Genomic DNA, 20,052 nt, shown 5'->3' on the forward strand with positions numbered 1-20,052 from the left:
CCTAATTTTACTTTCTTCCCACCAAAGGATCTTGGTTTGAAATCTGATCGCCTGGCCTTTGGAATGATAGACTTGAAGGATCAGTTGAAAGACACTGAACAAAATTTTCAGGATACAAAAGATCTGGTCAATGAAGCATCTGAGCATGCAAAATTTTTAAAGGATCAGGCTGATCAACTAGAAGAGTAAACAATTTGTTTTGTTATAGCTTGCATGTTATTTATATATATGGCTTAAAATTTACAATAGAGGTTAATAAGAAATTAAAATAGTAAATGAGGAAGCTAATGTTTGATTATAAAATCATGCGAAACCAGTTTTCTTTTTTTTTTCTTTTTCTTATGTGACTTAATTTTTGTTATAGGACTTGATTTTTGTTTTTGACAGTGCAATTTTAGCAACTTTTAAAAATTAATGTTGCATTTTCTAATAATCTAACAACAAGTATAAAAAAAATAAATATTTTTTTAAAAGAAAATGCTATTTTTTAATGAAATTTTCTTATTAAGTTTATTTTAAACAATAAGAAAACTTCCCGGCTGTTTATGTTTTTGTCATTGTATTATAAGCTATGTACTGCAAAACAAACAAAAAAAATTTCATAAATCTGTATTTTATTCAGTTTTTAAAAAATATATTATTATTTATTAGTTGATGCTGTAGTTGTTGAGCAGCTCTTCTTGAAAACATTTGGCAAGCACTTGGATTGTTTTTTTTTTTTAAATTTTACAGCAGATATATGGTTTATCACCCATTTCAATTGTATGCTTTCCAATAAAGATCTGAAATTTTTTTTTTTTTTTTTGAAAATATGTATTTTTAAATTTGAAATATTTAAAAAGAAAGTTTCTTCACACCTTAACAGTAAAAGTTTCTATGAAAATTCAACTCTAGAACTTCTTAGCAGTGACATAGCAAGGGTTATATTTTGGAGGTAAAAGTAATGCAAAGTTTGTGATCAAGTGTGCGCTCATTAATCAGGCAGGGCGGAGACTTGAACACCATTTGAGCTTGACTGTATATTCTGGAATTCACACAGAACTCAAGTACTTTACTTTTTATTTTAAAAATATTTAGAAAAGATTCTGTAATAAGATGAAGAAGGAAAATTTAATACTTTTAACTGCTTCTTTTCCTTGAAGCTAAATTATATTTACTTGCTGAAGGATGGAAGTTTTATGATAATTATTTGTAAGAAGTGTAATGCTTAAGATCTTTTTAAGAGGAAACAAATTTTTAATCATGAGATTCTTTTATAACGAGAAAAGTTTTTGGTCTGGTTAATAAAGAAGGAAAAAGATTGTAGGCACAAAGAATTAATATAAAAGGACTCATAGTTGTTTATATATGTTACTGTGAATGACAGAAATAAGTGGTTGTTGACTTCTGGTGAATGTTGACAATCACATAATTGCATCCCTAAAATTCCAGAATTCACACGTGCATCCTGGGTGGTGCTAAATGAGTAACAGCGTTCGGCTGTGGCAGCTAGTGGCAAAGCGAAGGAAATGAAAGAGTTTTGTTTTTCCATACTACAATGGAATGCTGGAGTCATTTTCATCTCCAAGTTTGAGGAAATTAAGAAAATTGTTTTTGAAGAGGATGTTGACATCCTAATAATACAAGAAGCAAATATCATAGAAGAGAAAATTAAAAGATATAATATAAAGAATTATACTATGCATGGACTTTTTAAATCCAGGCAAATTGCCAGTGGTATACTTGTTGCAATTAAAAATAAATTAACCACAACTTTCAAAGTGGTGAAAGAGATAATCAACAATGATTCATCAGAGATTGTGGAGATTAGCATGTGGAACAGAAATGCCCATTTCAAAGTTTATGGTATTTATAGCCCTCCTAATAACAACAATCTTAACCTAGACATGTTAACTCCATTCAAAAATACAATTATTGTAGGGGATTTCAATGGAGCATCCCCAAACTGGGGTTACTCTGATCAGAATCAGGTAGGGCAAATTGTAGAAGATTTTATTGGTACCAATGCATTATTTCTTTTATACGATAAAGATGATCCAAACATCTTTATCCATTACTCAGGAAGTTCGACAAATCCAGACCTAAGTATGGTTTATGCAAACATAGTTGAACAATGCCCATAGTTGAACAATGCCCAGTGGACACGGAATGATTAAGACCTCAATTACAACAAAGTTGAAACTCACTAAGACCCCATCAAAAATTATGTGGAACTTTAAAAAGGCTAACTGGAAAGACTTTACTACAGAGGTTGAAGGAAAAATAAGTAACATAATGAATGAAACATCACCATACAAACGAGCTTCATCCTTCTCTACAATTCTTCTTCAATGTGCAAAAAAACATATCCCACGCGGAAGAATGAAATCATATGAGCCTTTTTGGAATGACAAACTAGCCAAACAAAAGGCCATCGGGGACCAAGCTAGGCTGAGAGCAAAAAAAGCTGTGAATAAAACAGAAGCGGAATGTTGCGTAGATGTTATTAAATGGAGACTCGAAAATGCCGTCATGAAAAAGAAAGTTCTCGAAGCCAAAAGAGAAACTTGGAATGAATTCCTTAATAGGATGGACTATCGGGTAGATGGGAAAAAAGCCTATCTTTTAATTAACAGTCTCAACAACAAAAGAACTCCAAAAGTTAACCACCTAATGGTTTTTGGAGACAAAGAGATCTGAGATCCAAGTTTAATAGCTACAAAATTCAACGAATGCTTTCTCAATAAATTCTCCTTAAGTAAACAATAAAAGAAGAAAGAGAAGACACAGCTTAGAACAAATTACTCAGAGAGAAACATAATGGACCCCATTTTAGTAAAAAAATTTCAATTGCAGAACTCAACCAAGCAATTAAAAATATTCAAACAGGTAAACAACCAGGACCAGACAAAGTCTTCCCTGAGTTTATTTAACACCTAAGTGAAAAAACCAAGATTTTCCTACTCTTCATTTATAACACGTTTTGGAGCAAAAATATTAGCTTACCAGCCGACTGGGTGAAAGCAAACCTCATCCTAATTTTAAAATCAGGGAAGCCAAATGAAAATTCTGAAGCTTATAGACCAATATCATTGATATCTATTCTAGCCAAAACACTCGAAGAAATTTTATCCTCCAGGCTCAAATTTTTACTTGAATCAAAAGAACTACACCACGAAGAACAGGCAGGATTCAGATGCAGTATGTCTACAAATAATTAAATAATGAAGTTAGTTCATAAGATCAAAACAGGGTTCAATTCTAAAAGAAGCTCCTTGGCAGTCTTTGTTGACTTTCAGGGTNTTTCTGAGAGGTACCTATTTTGTGAAAATTAAAAATTATATTAAAAAATCAACACAAATATAGTAAAAATATGGATTTATTGTTTCTTACGAGACACAAAAATAAAATTTTAAGAAAAAGTATTTTGTGTGATTATTCTATCATTTTTCCTAAAGTTGAATTTGTAAAGGTACCGGCTTGGACAGACCCCTGTGCTTTAACTATTAAAACAAAGTTTCAGTTAGCAAACCATAACTTTAATTTAAAATTGTGATTTCTTTTTTTTTTCTCTTGATTTTTAAAGTGACAAAATAAATGTAGCAGACTGTGTTTATAAATGTAGTCATTCATCAAAAAATAAATAAATATTTAATCTATATATTTTTATATTAAAATATTCATTTTTGATTCTATATCAAAATAGATAAGTAATTCTAAATCAGGAACCCAGTACTCTCAAAACTTAAGTTTCACCAGTAGAAATATGTCAAAACACACTTCAAGATCTCGATGGTAACATTCCTACTAAAAGCACATATAAAATTATCAACCCACTTGAATATGTGGACATCAAAAACAACTTGACTGTAGGGAACATAAGGAAAAAAGACAGTATCGAGGCAGAGCTGAGGGCAACTGCGTTGCAAATGATCTGCGAAAAATACCCGGAAAGCGACTGGCTACATGTACATACCGATGAATCTCAGATACAAGATAGATCTGGAGCTGGTGTTTTTTGTAGATTATTTTCCCAAAGCGCCCCCGTGGGTCATTATATGACCAATTTTGATACAGAGATCCGAGCAATTTATCTAGCATTACAGAACCTAAAAACAAGTTCTATTGGTAGACTCAATTTCTGCAATTCAAGCAATCACAGAACACCAATGTTTTAAAACTAAGCTGTTAAACGAAATTCAGCTCGATATAAACCTCCTCAAGGAAATGAATAAAACTATAGTTATACAGTGGATCCCTTCACATATTGGTATCGAAGGTAATGAGAACGCAGATTATCTGGCAAAAAACGGAACAACTATACCTCAAGAAATAACAACCGTCACACCTGATACTCTTAAAAAATATGTTATGAAAAAACTCAACGAAATAAATAATTATGATTTAACTATAAAATCGAAAGGCAAAATATGGGAAAATATTCAAGACAATTGGACATTTTACTGTTACCAACCCCGTAACAAAGCAGTAACCCATTTTAAGCTTAAAACAGGCCACGATTGCTTATCAGAACATTTATATAACATAAAAATTCTTCCCAGCAAAACATGCCCAATTTGTGACACGGGTGTATTAAACTCTGATCACCTCTTGTTGTGCAAGGGACTAGATAGGAACTCCCAGAAAAGTGGTAATGTCACTAAATTGTATTGGGACGCAAGAACTCTCATGAATTGTCATTAACTTTACCTTTTTCATGTTAATGTTTAAAATTTTATATTGTTGAAATGTTTATTGATTCAAATGTTTATTGATTCAAATGTTTATTGCTCTTTTTTGTTCACTTTACCTAAATTGTTGAATTGTTTCTTTGTTATTTTTCTGCTCCTTTGTGATGCAGTGAGCTGTCAAATTTTCTGGATTGAATTCCTAATCAAGCCATATGAAACACACACATAATCGCTTTGGTAAATGTCTGAAATATATACTAGATCTACTTAAGTGTCACTGCTCGGTATACCCTACACTTTTTTTTTAAGGTCACGTGCCACTCCGCAGTATGCATTTAACTGGTACTCCAAACACTGATGTTTCTCCTTATCTTTCCTTAGCAGATATTAAAATATTGAATAAGTATACTAATATCAACGAATAAATTAATATCAAATTGGATATAACAAATATTTTGGACATTCACCAAAGCAACTAAGTGATTGTCGACATTCTCTTGATTTCGGTTATTCACGGTAACGTTTACATATTATTTAGTAAATTTGAAATTAATGTTTTTGATCGACACACACAGTGTGAATCAATAATCTTTATGTGCTAAGCTTTTGCTTGGTGTACACAGGTTTAAAAAAATAATTTAGTTATGTTTGTTTGTACTTAATTTAACATAGATATTTGTGTATTTATTTAGGTCTTTGTCTGACACCAGAGACAGTTCAGAAGCTGCTGTAAAAGCAGCTAATGCTTATGCTAACATAGGTGAGGCTATCAATGATGCATACTTAGCTGCAGAATCTGCTCTCACTGCCTCTCAATCTGCAGAAACAATGGTATGTTTTTAAATTACATTTAGTAAATTAACTTAGTCATATGACAGGTTATAAACTTAATTTACAAAATCTGATTAAGTGAGCTTAACATGCTAGCAAGATGGAGCTGTGGAATTCCATACATAGATTAAAAATATGTGTGTTATTTTTTTGTGTTTAAACAATGACCTTTATGCTATATAGAAAAAAATTTGCATTACTTACTCAGAATAATTTCAGAAAAAGAAACCCACGTAAAATCAAGTTACTTTTCATGCATAAAGCGTGTTGCATCTCAAAATATTTTTAACATGTCACTGTTTTTAAATTTATAAATGCAAATTTTGACATTAATTGTTTTTTAGCTTAGAAACAGGCTCTTATTAAATTGCACAGATCTATTTTTCCTCCTTTGTGTTAGGGCCTGTTGGTGACATCTAACTACTGTAAAATATTATTTTCTCATTTTAATGGGGGTGTTTGATAAGTGATCTGAGAGGAAAGTTTATAGGAAAGTCAATATTTCTCAAAGAAAACCAAATACTTTTTGACTTTTTATGTGATTTTTATTTAAACTCTTTTTCTGCCAATGAGCAAAATGTAGAGAAAAAAGGCTGTGCTATTGAAATAGGCAATGCTATTTAAATACAAAATTCAGAAACTTTATTTCCATAGAAATAAAATTTGCCCTCAGTAGGGCACAAAATTTTGTACAGACACTTGAGAAAAAGTTATAATTTCAAACTATGTATACCATCTTCAGGACTCACACTGCTTCAGGGCTTCAAAATATTAGCCAGTAAATTGACAAATATCAAAAGTATTAGCCAAAGGCAAATCTTAACAATTTTTTATGATTAATTCCCCCCCCCCCATTTCAAACTTTAAAATGTAAATTTACTATAACTTGAACTATTTTATACAATGCAAATTCAAACGAAGAGTCATTTTACAGTTGGGAAGGATTAAATGAGCAATGAATTGGATATAGGATGAAAAATGTAGATGTTTTATCGTCTTTGTGAAAAAAAATAAGAATAGGTTGGGGTTCATTTTGGATAAGTTCTTAGACTAGAGCAGTAATATAAAAATAAACCTGAAGCAATATTTTGTGTATTTTTAGATTCCGGCTGTCTTTTAAATATATATTTTTCATTTCAAATAAAGCATTTTATTCAAGTCTTATTTTTTAATAAAAGAATTTTTTCTGGCTCGCTTATTTTGTACTGCCGCAATGTCATAACTCAGAGAAAAAAAGAATCACTATAGAAAGTAAGTTATTTGAATAATTTAATTCTGCTTTATTCTGATTATTATCGCAGAATTTTTTTAAATATAATTATAGACGGGCAGTTTAACACGTTAATTGCCAATGGAGTTCAGGTGGTTATACCATATCTGTCACTGAAAAGGGGTAATCTATAAAGATAAAATCAAAGTTAAATTTTCTTAGCAAATTATCTGCAGCCTCCATGACTATTATTCATTATATCTTTTTTTGGATGAGAATAGTCCTCTATACATTTAACTGTTTATGAGTGAGAGAGTCGCGACTATTTTACTTCTCTTTAAATTCCTCAACTGACTGTCTAAAAAGAAAAGGTTACGTTAACATAATATATATGTTATCATGTTAAATATAGCATAAATTTATGTATCAATTTGTAAATTTTTTGATTTAATTCCTTACACTTGAGTGAGACCTTAAATTTAGCTTAATAAAATATTACTACCATATCAATATATTTCGATTTCTGTTATTTTAAACACATAGTTTATTCAAGAATCCTGTAAAATCAAATGATTATTTTTTCTTTGTTAAAGAAAAAATTATTGAAAATAAGAAAAAAGAGCGCTTATAATTTGGGGAAAATTTCTAACCAAAAAGTTCAGAAAAAAACAAAGCCTAATATTTTAGGGGAAATATTAAGCTCTGAGAATTTTCATCAACCTTTAGGTCAATCTGATGAGGAAAATCTCAAAATAAATATTTTATAAGCAAACAAAGTACCATTTTAACACTTTTGCTGACTAGCCCAAAACAAAATTCTTTTTGGAAGTTTGTGTTGCTAAAACATATCGAGCGGTAGCAAAATGTAGACTATTTTTCTACAAAATAGAAAATCTTTTCCTGACAAATAACACATTGTTAATTGAAATAAACTTATTTTAAAATTAAAACAATTGCTAAAATAGAAAAATTTAACTTTTAATTTATTTTTATCTATGACCACTTTTAATGATAGATACAGCATGAATGTGTTTAAGGAAAAAAGTGGAAAATTTAGAAATATTAAATTTAACTAAGAAATTTATTTCTCTTAAAGTTAGTTACTGGCGGGTTTTTATTTTTTACAAGAATTAATATGAGGTACTTTAGATATTTTACATCTAACTAAGAAATTCATAATTAATTGTACTGAGCAAATAAAATGAAAGCTAATAAAATAAAAATTTTGATTTAAAGCAAGTTTCTATCGCTCATTAGTATAATCTATTTTACTTTTCTAAATATTGAATATTTTTTGTAAATGAATAATTACTTCTTTTTATGTCTGGTCAATGTAAAGCATCTTTACATTAACCATACTAAAAATCCTGTCACCAAGATAAATAATTTCTAATTAATGACAGATTAGATTTTCAAGAACTTTCTAAAAGCCTATAGTCAAATTTAAAATTTAATTTGGTTAACATTTAACTAACTCGCAGAATTTAGACGAAATAATTTGAACAAATCATTTTTTTTATGTGTGATTTAGATGTTACACCAGCTGTCTAAACCATTTAATTTGAGCTTATTGTTTGATTTTATAAAATAAATTGTTTTCTTTCTTTTTTTTACAGAATTTTGTGTAACAAGTATCTTATATACAAATTTACTAGTATTAAATTTAATTTACAGTTTATTAATGTAGTTGTTCTAGGAAATTTAAATTTATTTTTTACATTCAACATCATGGAATCGCCCATCATCCTTTCCATGATACATGAGTATTCAGTTGTTCTATATCTGATTTTTCCCAATTTTTAAACAGTATGCCTTCTGACCAGTAACTATAGCATTGCTTTAATTTAACCTTTTGTTTCCTTTGAAAAATGTGAAGTAAATATTTCTGATGAATAATGAGGGTTTGTTTTTGCAGTCTGATGGAGTTTTAGGCAAGACTACAGGTTCGAAAGACGCTACCAATCAGTTAATAGATTCGGCTTTTCTTCTGGATCGAGAGGTCACTTCTTTGAAACCACAGTTGCAGAAAGCAAGAGAAGGAGTTCTTCTGATTGGTTACCAAAATGGGAAAACAGAAAAGGGTTTAGATGCTATAAAAAAGGATTTGGAGAAATTACCACTTTGTATGTTTGTTTATAATTATAAGGATTTTTATGTTTAGTGTCCACCATGAGAAGATTGCATACATAAAAAATGGATGCAGCATGTTCATATTGTAGAAAACATTTAAGTCTAAGATCATCTTAACTGATATAAAGTTTTACATTTCTATTGAAAAGCAACAGTATTAAATTTCAAATTATTAAATTTGCTGTTTTGTTTTCAAATTTTTACTAATTCCCTACCTCTGACAAAGTAATCTTTAACTGAAATGTTTGGAAGATATTGGTTAGAATCAGTAGTAACCAGGATAGTGTCTGCAGTATTTTTGAAAACTTTATAAAAAATGAAATCAAAAATATGCCGAGTAACTATTGTTTTTTACAGCGTGCTACAAGTTTTTTGGGTACACACAAAATTTTTCTATAAATTCTTAAATAATGTATATTTTTTTGCTATGAGTTTACCGAAAGTGTGTTAAATTTATGGAAAAATGCACCTAAAGGGAAAAAAAGTATAATTACTAAATAATACAATTTAGAAAAAATCATAATTCACATTTTTTCCCAATTTTAAACACTACTAAAGTTTGTCAATATTCAGAGAAAATAAAATGTAAAATTGCCATAACTGATGTGGAATTTTTTTTAAAACTAACTTCAAAATTTTTTAATTTTCAATAATGATTTTTGATTTAAAATACAAAACTTTACATTGATTCTGGATATTTTACCATGATTTTTTAATGTTCCATTCCAGTACTATTACATACTAAGTACAGATTTCTTTTCCTAGATACAACTTTTGTAACCATACCCCAGATTTCATGAGTTTTTGGTTAGGACTAAATAAGGGCCATTGTTGTGAAGTTTTATATATGCTGGTATTCTTCTGTTGTAAAAACCACTTTGGTCTTTGACCCACCTAATATATCTCTGACAGTTAGTTGTGTACCTTAACTGTCAATCAAGATTTGACGAAATGAAAAATGCTAAACTAATGAATCCTAAATCCTGTAGTGTATGAAATATATCTGGCTACTGATGTTTAAAACATTTTGCTTTCAGCACATTAATAGCACCCTTGCTGCGCAGCACATTAATCAATTTGTATCCATGTACTTGTGGGTCCAATCTAGCCTCTCTTGTTTATAGTGTGACTTGAAGCAAGTAATTCTGCCCATCTTATTCCTCATGGCACATCCAGTGTCATGAATTTGCCTATGTGTAGTTTTTATTCAAATAATGTGGTGCATACTTTTTGACATCATTTATTGTTCCACATCAGAATTGTGGTTTGCAATTCTTACCACTTTACATTTGAGCAATTTATTTAAAGTGAACTTTCTAAATAGATCCTTTTTTCATTCAGATTTTAACTTCCAAATTTTCAAACTTTCTTTTCATGTGAACTGTGTTGACCTTAGCATTGTGAATAAAATTTAAAATTCATCCCAAGTATTCATAAGAATAGCCAAAAAAGCTAGAACCTTCTAATTTTGCGTAATTTGCTAAAAATCTACCATTTCATCTATTCATGCGTCTGAAGTATGCTGAGTTGTGCAGGGTATTTCGCAATCAGAACAGTTAATATACATTTTTAAAATCTTTGTGAAAAATGAAGGGGAAAATGTACACAATAGGGAATGCAAATTATTTAAAAAATTTGACCAAAATCTGCCAAATCAATTTTTGAAAAAAGTTGGATGAAAATTATTGTTTGACCAAACTTAGAGATGATTCTAACAATTGCCTTCTTTTTTTTCTTTCTGGGAATCAAAAGTTTTTGATATTTTCAATCCAAATTTTTCCACTACTGTTTTGCTAAATTTCAATTGTGTTTTAGTTTTGTTCCCCCACTGATTTGTGATCCATAATGTATATGCCTTTTTTACTTCATTTTTGATCAGAATTCTAAAAATATATATTAATGGCGATTATTACAAAACACCCTGTATGTATTATTCAGGCGATAACAGCATGGTAAATTTTTCATTAGATTCGTTGGGAGTATTGGCTGAAGTAGCTGCCAATAACTCTGCTATTGCTGATGAATTAGGAGAGAAAGCCATCAAAAAACTAGAGAGCCTAACTGATAACCTTCCTAAGGATGAGAAAAGAGCTCACCAGATACCAAAAGATGTTGAAGAAGCTAAACAAGCCATTAAAGCTGGGCACAGTTATGGTAAGTATTTCTTAATTTCAAATCCAAACAATCCAAAAATTGACCCAATAGTCCAGTCCAAATAAATTTTCTAATGCCAGGTAAAAGGTTACTTTTGTGTACTCGTTATAGGGCAAAATTGAAAATTTCGTTTCTGGATAGAAAATTTTAAACGATTAAAATATGGTTAACATTAAAAGTTTTATTTCTAAAATGAAGAAAAATTTTGAGAAACAAGTATTTAAAATAAAGTAATTTTCATAATATTATAAAATATTCATAATTCCATATTTATTAAAAAAAATATTAATAAAATACACAAGTGTTGGATTTTTGACAAAAAAAATGTCCCAACTAATAACACATTTTCAATCGCCCTTTGTTATGTTTAGTCACTTTGGCCGGTGGTGACCGTTAGTTTTGCCCTATAGTACTCGGGTAGATGATTATTCCCTGTTTGATAATTACTTGTTTTCCAGCTGATCGAGTGTCCTCCATCTTGCCTGAAACGAATGTTCTGGCAGAGAGGGTCGGAAAGAGAAAGTCTGCTCTGAAGATTATTGGAACTGACGTGTCCGAAAAGTTGGCCAAACTACAACAGAAGATAGCCGTTGCACGAACACAGGCTAATAGGGTAATGCTTGTAAAATTTTTAGTTGGTCCAGAAAATTAATGTTGAGAAATAGAAGCAAAGAAATATGCAGTTCTGTATTATCATGCAAATAAAAAAATTCTGCATTAAAAATACTTATAAAAAAACTTAACTATTATTGGGAAATGAAATTAGCTCTGAGAACAAGAATTGTTCAAATGCATAGTTCAAAATTCTTATGTAATTCATATAAGATCGAAAATATAATAGAGTATACTCTCTGTATCTCAAAGTTGAAGGGACGTTCAAAATATCTCGGGATAACGAGTTTTCGAAATCACAAGCTCAGAAACAAATATGTTCTAAAAAGTAAAAAAATTATAAATTCTTTAATAGTATTCTAAAACATTAAGTCATGGAACATTAGAATAAGTACTAATAAAGATGTTTGTATATTATAGTTGACAATAAGTCTAAATACAGCAATGATAATTTTATTTTTGAAATAAACACAAAAAGGATTATGCATTCAATATAAAAGAATTTATTTACAATAAACTTACATTAATAGAATTTATTATTAGGTTGCTAAAAAAGTTCTTCTGACACTTGCGAAAATTTCAACTTTTATGAATTTTCATTTTTGGTTTAAACTTTCATCAATCAATTTTTCTATTCAAAGTGTGTAATATTAAATGACAAAATCTAAAATTTGAATCAAATTATTTGAATAGTTTTAAATGAATGAAAGTTTAAAAAGAAAAGAACTTTTTTTGAAGTTTTGTTGCTTGAAAATTGTGTGGCCAATTTCTTAGTTTTGGATAACTACACAACTTTCTAACTTTGCAACTTTGTAAAAAAAACATGATTTATAATTGAATTAATTTCATAAATTTTTTAGAAGAATATTATTTACAAATCTTTTATGTTTTCTTTTAGTGGTTTAAAATCTTTACCTCTGAAACTCCCTAGAAGAAATGTTTTTTCTGCATTTTCTTTCTTCAAACTTAACTTCTATTTCAAACTCAAAGTTTTTTCAAGCATAATTGTTATATTGTGTGCATCCTCAAGGAAGAATCATGATGACTTAAAACTATATTTAATAATCCAACACTAAAACATAAGTTTAACAGAATAACATGCTAGCGAATAGTTAACAAAAGAATTGCAACAAACATCAATTAGTAAAGTCTTTATATACTCTCTCTGGATTGGGAAGCAGCACCGCTGTTTTGTAACTAAAGACTGTCCTCGTGCATTCGTTAGTGATGACTGAAAAATGATATTGGTTTTTGTTCAAAATTTTTTTTATCATGAATTTTTCTTTTCTTTTGAATTTAAAAGTTTTTAAAATGGTGTCTTACATTACTTCTTCAATGCATTTCACATACCTCTTCCACCCCTTGTCAGCAAAAATAAACGATTATTACAAACGCTAGTTTGTTGTATGTTCGAATAGCTCCTTAACAATGGTCTTCTGCAACAACATTGATTACGCAAGTGATTGAACAATCAGTATAAGGTAATGATTTCTTCTATATTGACATATTTTTTCCAGATAAAACTGGGCGTGCAGTTCTTTGAGAACACCACTTTGCAGCTAAGGAATCCTGAAGGTCTGCAAAAGGCAGCCACCTACACCCACCTCTCTTTGTATTTCAAAACAACAGAGCGATATGGATTGTTGGCATTCATTGGAAATGAGAAAGGTGCACACAATCGCATGAAGAATGTTATCACTGTAAGTCAAACCTCTAATGTTTTCAATTTCTTTCCTTCCCTATTCTCATTAAACTACAATAGTCAACTGTTTAATAGAATTCAGTGTTACTTCTATTTGTTGAGATGAAAAGGTAGTTTTTGGGTTTCTAATTTATCTTCAATCTAGTTGTGTGTCGAGGAGGGAGGGGAGATAGGGTGCAAAGAACAAAATAATCACATTGAAATATGTTTACACAAATAAAGTATGAAAAATAGCATCATTTATTTGTTCATTTTATCTATCTATTGTTTTGTGTCAGGGATGGTAAGTAGTGGAATGTACAATACAAAAAAGAGTCCTCAAGGAAATAGGTTTCTTCCTTCCCAAGTGAAAGATACTCTTTCTAAAAATAAAAATAAAAATTTTGTTAAAGCAATTTTTTTTTTTAACGAAGTGATTTCAATCTAATTTTATTAATAGCATAATTATCCAATCTATTTAAACCAGCTTAGGCCAAACATAGAAATAATTTTATGAAATTTAGTTTATTTTAGTGAAACATGTTTAAATTACATTCATTAAAATGCAAAAAAAATTTCGCACATGAAAAATATTTAAATGGCTAATCTTGTATTCACAATAACAAGCATACTAATTATTTATAAATATATATATGTGTGTGTGTATATATATATATACACTAATAAAATATACCACAACTACTCTTATAATACATAATGCCAAACATTATTCACATTTAGTTTCTACCATTACTTTTTTTTCCTTAAAGAAATACTTATTCTTTATCTGATATTAGCTAAATTAACCATCTATAAAATTAAATCATTGATTTAATAAAAATAAAAGACTGTTTTACTTTTCGAAAGATTGTTTTACTATTTGTTCAATAGAAATATATGACATCAATAAGTGTGAGTTATTTCACATAGGATGACTATTTAGCCTTAGAAATCAGAGCGGGTCTACTGGTATTGATAATGGACATTGGATCAGGATCTGAAATAATCAATCATGGAACATATGTTTCAGATGGCAGGTGGCATCAAGTCATTATTGAAAGGTATGTTCTCTCTTCTGGTATCACTAAAGTTTTTTAAATGATTTTTCTGCCATCAATACCTACTAACTACAGAGAATAATATCTGAAAATTTTATCACTCTAGAAAAATATAGGAAATTCACAAAAATGCTCAGAAAGTCTGGGAAAGTGAGTTAATTTGAGGTACATAAAAATCTATTTTATAAATCAGTTGCTCTTGAAATATTTTTTTTTTAAATCTAAATTTTTTATTTTCAATTATATTGAGGTATAGGTGCTTTGTTATACATTTTATATGAAACTGAAAAAGTAATAAATTTATGCCACTGATTGCAATATCAGCAAAGTTCAATAAAGTCAGCCTAGAAAAGTTGTGGATTTTCTTTCTCTGAGACTTTTAACCGTCCTGAAAATGGTTATTTCAAAAATGATTCAATTTAATGTTTTCAGTAAAAGCTAGTTAATATTTTGTTTTTTGTAAATTTGCTGTCATGATTCAGCCTTGTATTAAATAATGGAATGCACATTGTACAATATTATTAGTGTAAAGAAAAGATTTCAATTAAATGCCTCTATGAGGATATTTCAATGAAACAGGAAGGAGCAAAAGTGGCTTAGGTTATAGAGCATTTATCCCCCAATGAAGTGCTCCAAGTTCGAATCCCAGGGGTCACTGGTTGATACGAATTATGTTCCTGTCTCGCACAAACCATAGTGCTGACGTAAAATATCCTCAGTGGTAGATGGATCCTGGGTTAGAATCCCCTTGCCATCGGGCTAACTGCAGGAAGTTTCCGTGGTTTGTCTTTCCATGTATTGCAAATATGAGTTAGTTCCATCAATAAGTCCTCCACGAAAGCTAGTTTATTCCTATACTTGATCCAAGAGTTTCCTTGTATTCCGGGTTGGGTTCGGAATTACAAAGCTGCGGAATTGAACATTGGTAGCCGTAAGCTTACAATTGTGTTGGTTACTCAACGACGGTTATAAAATGAAGCAAAATAAAACTGGAAGCTAGACGGAAAAATGGTGACTTGTAGTTTGAACTGTGATGAGGCATATCCTCTTTGGAATTGTAAGTTTTATTTGAAATATTTTTTTTTTAGGATAAAATGTCTCCTTTATTTTATCATTTTAAAATTTTATAAAGTAGTAGAAGCTTCAGACCATTTTTCATTGTTGAAAAAGCATTTGAGTTAATTTTCTTTATTATACAAAAATTAACGATAAATAATTCTGATGAGTTATGAGTGATGTAATTAAAATGTAATTCAGGGTGATGTTGTACAACACTGTACCCATTCTGAATATTGGCATCGATATTTTCTTTTACTGAATCATTTTTTTAAACTGACTTACGTAAAAAGTATAATTTTGACCTGCAAATTTTTCTAGATTGCGAAATTTCTTTTCCCTCGTTATTAGATTAAATAAAAATTGATGAGTTGTTTTTAGGTTAACAGTTAAATTTTAAAAAACTTATTCTCTGGCATTATTTTAAGGAATTTTTTAGGAGTAAGATTCCACTATCATTAAAAAAAAAAAAAAATACGATTTTAACAGTATAAATTAAAAATTATATTCTGGCCTTAGTTCCGTGAATTTTTGTGGAGTAACAAATGATAGCTAATTTTACTCACAATTTGTTTTTTTATAAATTTTAATTCAATACTGAACATGTTTTACAAATAGATAAATATGTCAGGTTAAATCTCTTACTTTCAGTATTGCAGGAAATTTACTCTTAAAAAATTTATCGAAATAACACCAGAACACAACTTTTTTCAAACCCTTACTGTTAAAATGGTGGAGTTACATAATTTATTTACATGAAACTTTTTTTATTTACTATATGATGCGTATAATTTCTTTTTTTTCTGAAAATTTCTTTTCTTACGAATTACTGGATAAGCTGTTCTTTGACATGTTAAAAATACAATTACTTATAACTAATATTTTACAAATTGCACTATGTATACTAATTTATGAATATCGTTTAAAGTTTGAATCATTTAATCTTTCGCGTGTTTAGAAAAAAGTCAAAACATGAATTTCTTAAACATTTCACAAAGTAATATTACATTAAGTAACATTACATTTTCTTAAACATTTCACAATATTTTGAGGGAATAAAAGATTTAAAAAACGTGTTTAAAAAATTATTGTACGAGCATTTATACAAAACAAAATATGCAATATGCAAAATATGCAAATTCAATAGTAATTTAAAATTTTATGTCAAGATTTAACAGATAATTTATGAATTAACTGTTGATGATTGAGTTTTAAAGTATAGACGTTGATAAAAAAAAAGGTTTTTTATATGAATAGAACTGGAAAAACATGCTCCATAACTGTGAGGACTGACAAAGAAGAAGATTCTGTTGTTGAAGGATTCCTGCCTGGAACATACAGTGTCTTCAACTTAGACCCTAAAGTATCCAAATTCTTCATTGGGGGAATTAAAGAAAATCCAAAAGCAAGTCTTTATTTAATATTTATTTCTATAAACTTAACAGAAATTTTGTATTTAATAATTATAGAAATTATATTTTAAAAAAATTCTTCATGCATTAATATCAATTTTTTAGATTTTTTTCTACATAATTTAGTAACTCTAAAGTGAATTATGCTTAAAATTGTGATTTCCTTCACGAAACAAAGTCGAACTATTTACGTCTATGCCCCTTTAGTACAATTTATGTCCAAGTTGCAAATTTACTTATTGAATTCCCTATTTTTTTTCACAATTCTAGTTTTAAACTCAATTTTATTATAATTGATGATGATATAAAGGGTGACAATTTAACTGGTGAGAGCTGTTTATTTTTGGGGATANTCACGAAACAAAGTCGAACTATTTACGTCCATACCCCTTTAGTACAATTTATGTCCAAGTTGCAAATTTACTTATTGAATTCCCTATTTCTTTTTCACAATTCTAGTTTTAAACTCAATTTTATTATAATTGATGATGATATAAAGGGTGACAATTTAACTGGTGAGAGCTGTTTATTTTTGGGGATATCCCCCAGAACTTTTGCAATTATCAAACGTCTTGTCCTTAAACATTAGATAGTCTGCTTTCAGGATTATGTATTGGTTACGTAGTTAAGTATAATTCCAGTTGTTATTAGTATTATGCGATTGAAAAATATTATACTGTCTTTAATATTATAAACTCTTTATAACTCAATTCTGGTATTTTAATCTATCAAAACAATTATATTTTTCTGTATTAACAATTGTAAAGCTGATCAAAAATTTCAATATCTATTAAAATTCCAAACTTAATAATTTTTATGCTATGTTTTTAAATAATAACTGCATATTTGTATGTATCTAAGATGTTTGACAAAAAATTAGCACTATTAAAAAGCGCAAGTTCTTTATGAGTAGTATAATTTTCATTACTCAAGTACATTTAATAATAATAAGAAGAATTTTTTTTTAATGCATTTGAATACAAGATAAAATTTTAAAAAATTCCAAAAAATGGAGAAGTGTCTAATATAGAAGATCCTGTTATAGGCCATCTTCTTCTAGAGCATACGTTCTGTCTTTTAAAAAAAATTTCATTGTTGGATAATCTTTAAGTGAAGTTTTACTTAATATTTGTGACTTTTATATTGTAACTCAAATTAATCAAAATCATTGTAGGTATTTATACATTTTTCCTTTCCTCTTTTGTTCATTTAAACCCTTTCTAAATAGACTTGAATCTGGGTTACACCTCAGCTAAACATTCGACTCATAGACAATGTTTTAAAATAAGCCTCTTTAATACTTTCTTTATTTTATAATTATAACTTGTAAAAATCTATTTAAGTACAATTGTAAACTACGAACTTTTAACCATTAATGAACTTTTAATCTAAGTGACAATCTTTATAATTTAATTTGATGCCCATAAAAAAATAAACCAATGAATCCATATGAATTATTATAATAAGTAATAAAAACATTTAAAAAAATTCAGCCGATTTTAAACTTTCATAATTTGAAGCAAATTAAAAAATTATTGCATGCAACCTACATTTTTTTTTCAAAGTTAATTTTATGTCATTATTAGTCAGAATGATTGCATTTATAATTTGTACAGTGTGCAAAAAAAAGAAAGAATTTCCTGAATAATTTTCAGTCTATAATGATCTAATTTTCAGTCACATACTCTGACTCAATCTTAATGGTTCAAAATGCTAATTTGAAACTGAAGTTGATATTTTAAGTAACAAAAATTTATTTTCTATTAATGAACCTTTTTTTGACAAATTATTATTCCTGACCCCAAAAATATAGAGGATAGCTGCAATCTAGGAAATATGATCCTAATAGTTTGGTCAGGAGAGTTAACGGAAGTTTGGACCCCGAATTTGTTAATTTTACTTTTTATGTCTTATTTCATATCTGGCTTTTTAAGTGAATCGGAAAATTTTTACACACAATTATAAAATTTTTATATCCAAAGATAATTCTATGCAAAAAATAATTGTTATTTTATTTAATAACAATCAAATAATTCTGAATTGTAAGACATACAAACTTTTATATAATTTTAAAGAATGTAATTTTATATGACAAAATACAAATTTTTTATCTGCACATTAAGAGAACCCAAATTTTAAAATTTCAGCTTTACTAATGGCTTTACAAAAGCAAGATTATGTTTTCCAGATTTTGAGGATCTGATTCCATGTGTCTGACTTCAATACTTAAAATAATGTCTGCTGTAATGAAATAATTATTTTAAGTAACCATTAGAATTACAACTTGGTAAATAAAATCTAATCACTCATTTAAAAATAAATAAATTACAGATGATGAAAAGATTTTAAAATGAAAAAAAAAAAATTTAAAATTGATCACCAAAAACTTCAGACCCTCCTTAACCTTCTCAAATATTTATTAATAATTATTTTTATCTCTAACAGCTTCCTGATACGTTGCAAAACTTTCACTTTGATGGATGCATCGAAGATGTGCAGTTTGGAGACACTCCTGTAGGGCTGTGGGACTTTGTGTGGGCAGAAAACAATTTTGAAGGTTGCGCTGAAAGAACAGAACTCACTGTTTTGCAGCCTTCCAACGGTCTTCGCTTCAACGGGGCCGGTTATGCCATTCTTCCGAGCAAGAAGCACAAGTTTGCCAAGACATCTGTTATTAAACTTCAGTTCAAGACCTATGCTCAACATGGATTGTTGTTCCTGATTGGAAAGAATGTAAGTTCTTTTGAAATAACACCATTATTATTTTATTTAAAGTTCATGAAAGTAGGTGGAATGTTTGGCCATAAAGCACCCATTAAAATCGACACGATTCGTTCGAAAAGTCGAAGCAGGTTTATTATTCATTTAGATGCTAATGGTTTTTAAAGTAAAGTGCCAGTTGTTTTTTTAAATCACTGGTTGGTGTAATCATTAATATTGCCTACAAACATCTAAGAAAGAAATCGTTTATCTAATGAGAACTTTGAAATTTCGTCACTTTTTTAACGAACTGCTTTAGGACTGAATCTAATCCAAACTACTTGGTCACGCATCTATATTTACTGAAGGTGAAAATTGAACTTTTGAGTCCAGAGAGTTTGTTTTACATTTGTTGATGTTGCTTTTGAGTGAATCAATCTAGCTTAACTGATATTTATAATAGCATAGGTAGCGTATAAGAAAATTGAAATATCTTGTATTTCAAGAGTTTACTTTTTAATCTAGATATTTATTTGTG

General features: G+C 29.0%; 1 protein-coding gene across 6 annotated transcripts in view; it reads left to right on the forward strand.

The window, feature by feature from the left end:
• LOC107448892 (laminin subunit alpha) overlaps positions 1-20,052 on the forward strand; it is a 117,649-nt gene that overhangs the window by 81,135 nt on the left and 16,462 nt on the right. For all 6 annotated transcript variants that reach the window (XM_016064242.3, XM_071184348.1, XM_071184349.1 and 3 more), the window contains exons 41-49: positions 28-185; positions 5,363-5,501; positions 8,627-8,834; positions 10,810-10,995; positions 11,454-11,608; positions 13,125-13,307; positions 14,219-14,349; positions 16,660-16,807; positions 19,260-19,547. In XM_016064242.3, coding sequence (XP_015919728.2) covers positions 28-185; positions 5,363-5,501; positions 8,627-8,834; positions 10,810-10,995; positions 11,454-11,608; positions 13,125-13,307; positions 14,219-14,349; positions 16,660-16,807; positions 19,260-19,547 — 1,596 coding nt within the window. The remainder of the gene's footprint in view (positions 1-27; positions 186-5,362; positions 5,502-8,626; positions 8,835-10,809; positions 10,996-11,453; positions 11,609-13,124; positions 13,308-14,218; positions 14,350-16,659; positions 16,808-19,259; positions 19,548-20,052) is intronic.

This window comes from Parasteatoda tepidariorum, chromosome 8 (assembly GCF_043381705.1).
Source record: "Parasteatoda tepidariorum isolate YZ-2023 chromosome 8, CAS_Ptep_4.0, whole genome shotgun sequence".
NCBI classification, from domain to species: Eukaryota; Metazoa; Arthropoda; class Arachnida; order Araneae; family Theridiidae; genus Parasteatoda; species Parasteatoda tepidariorum.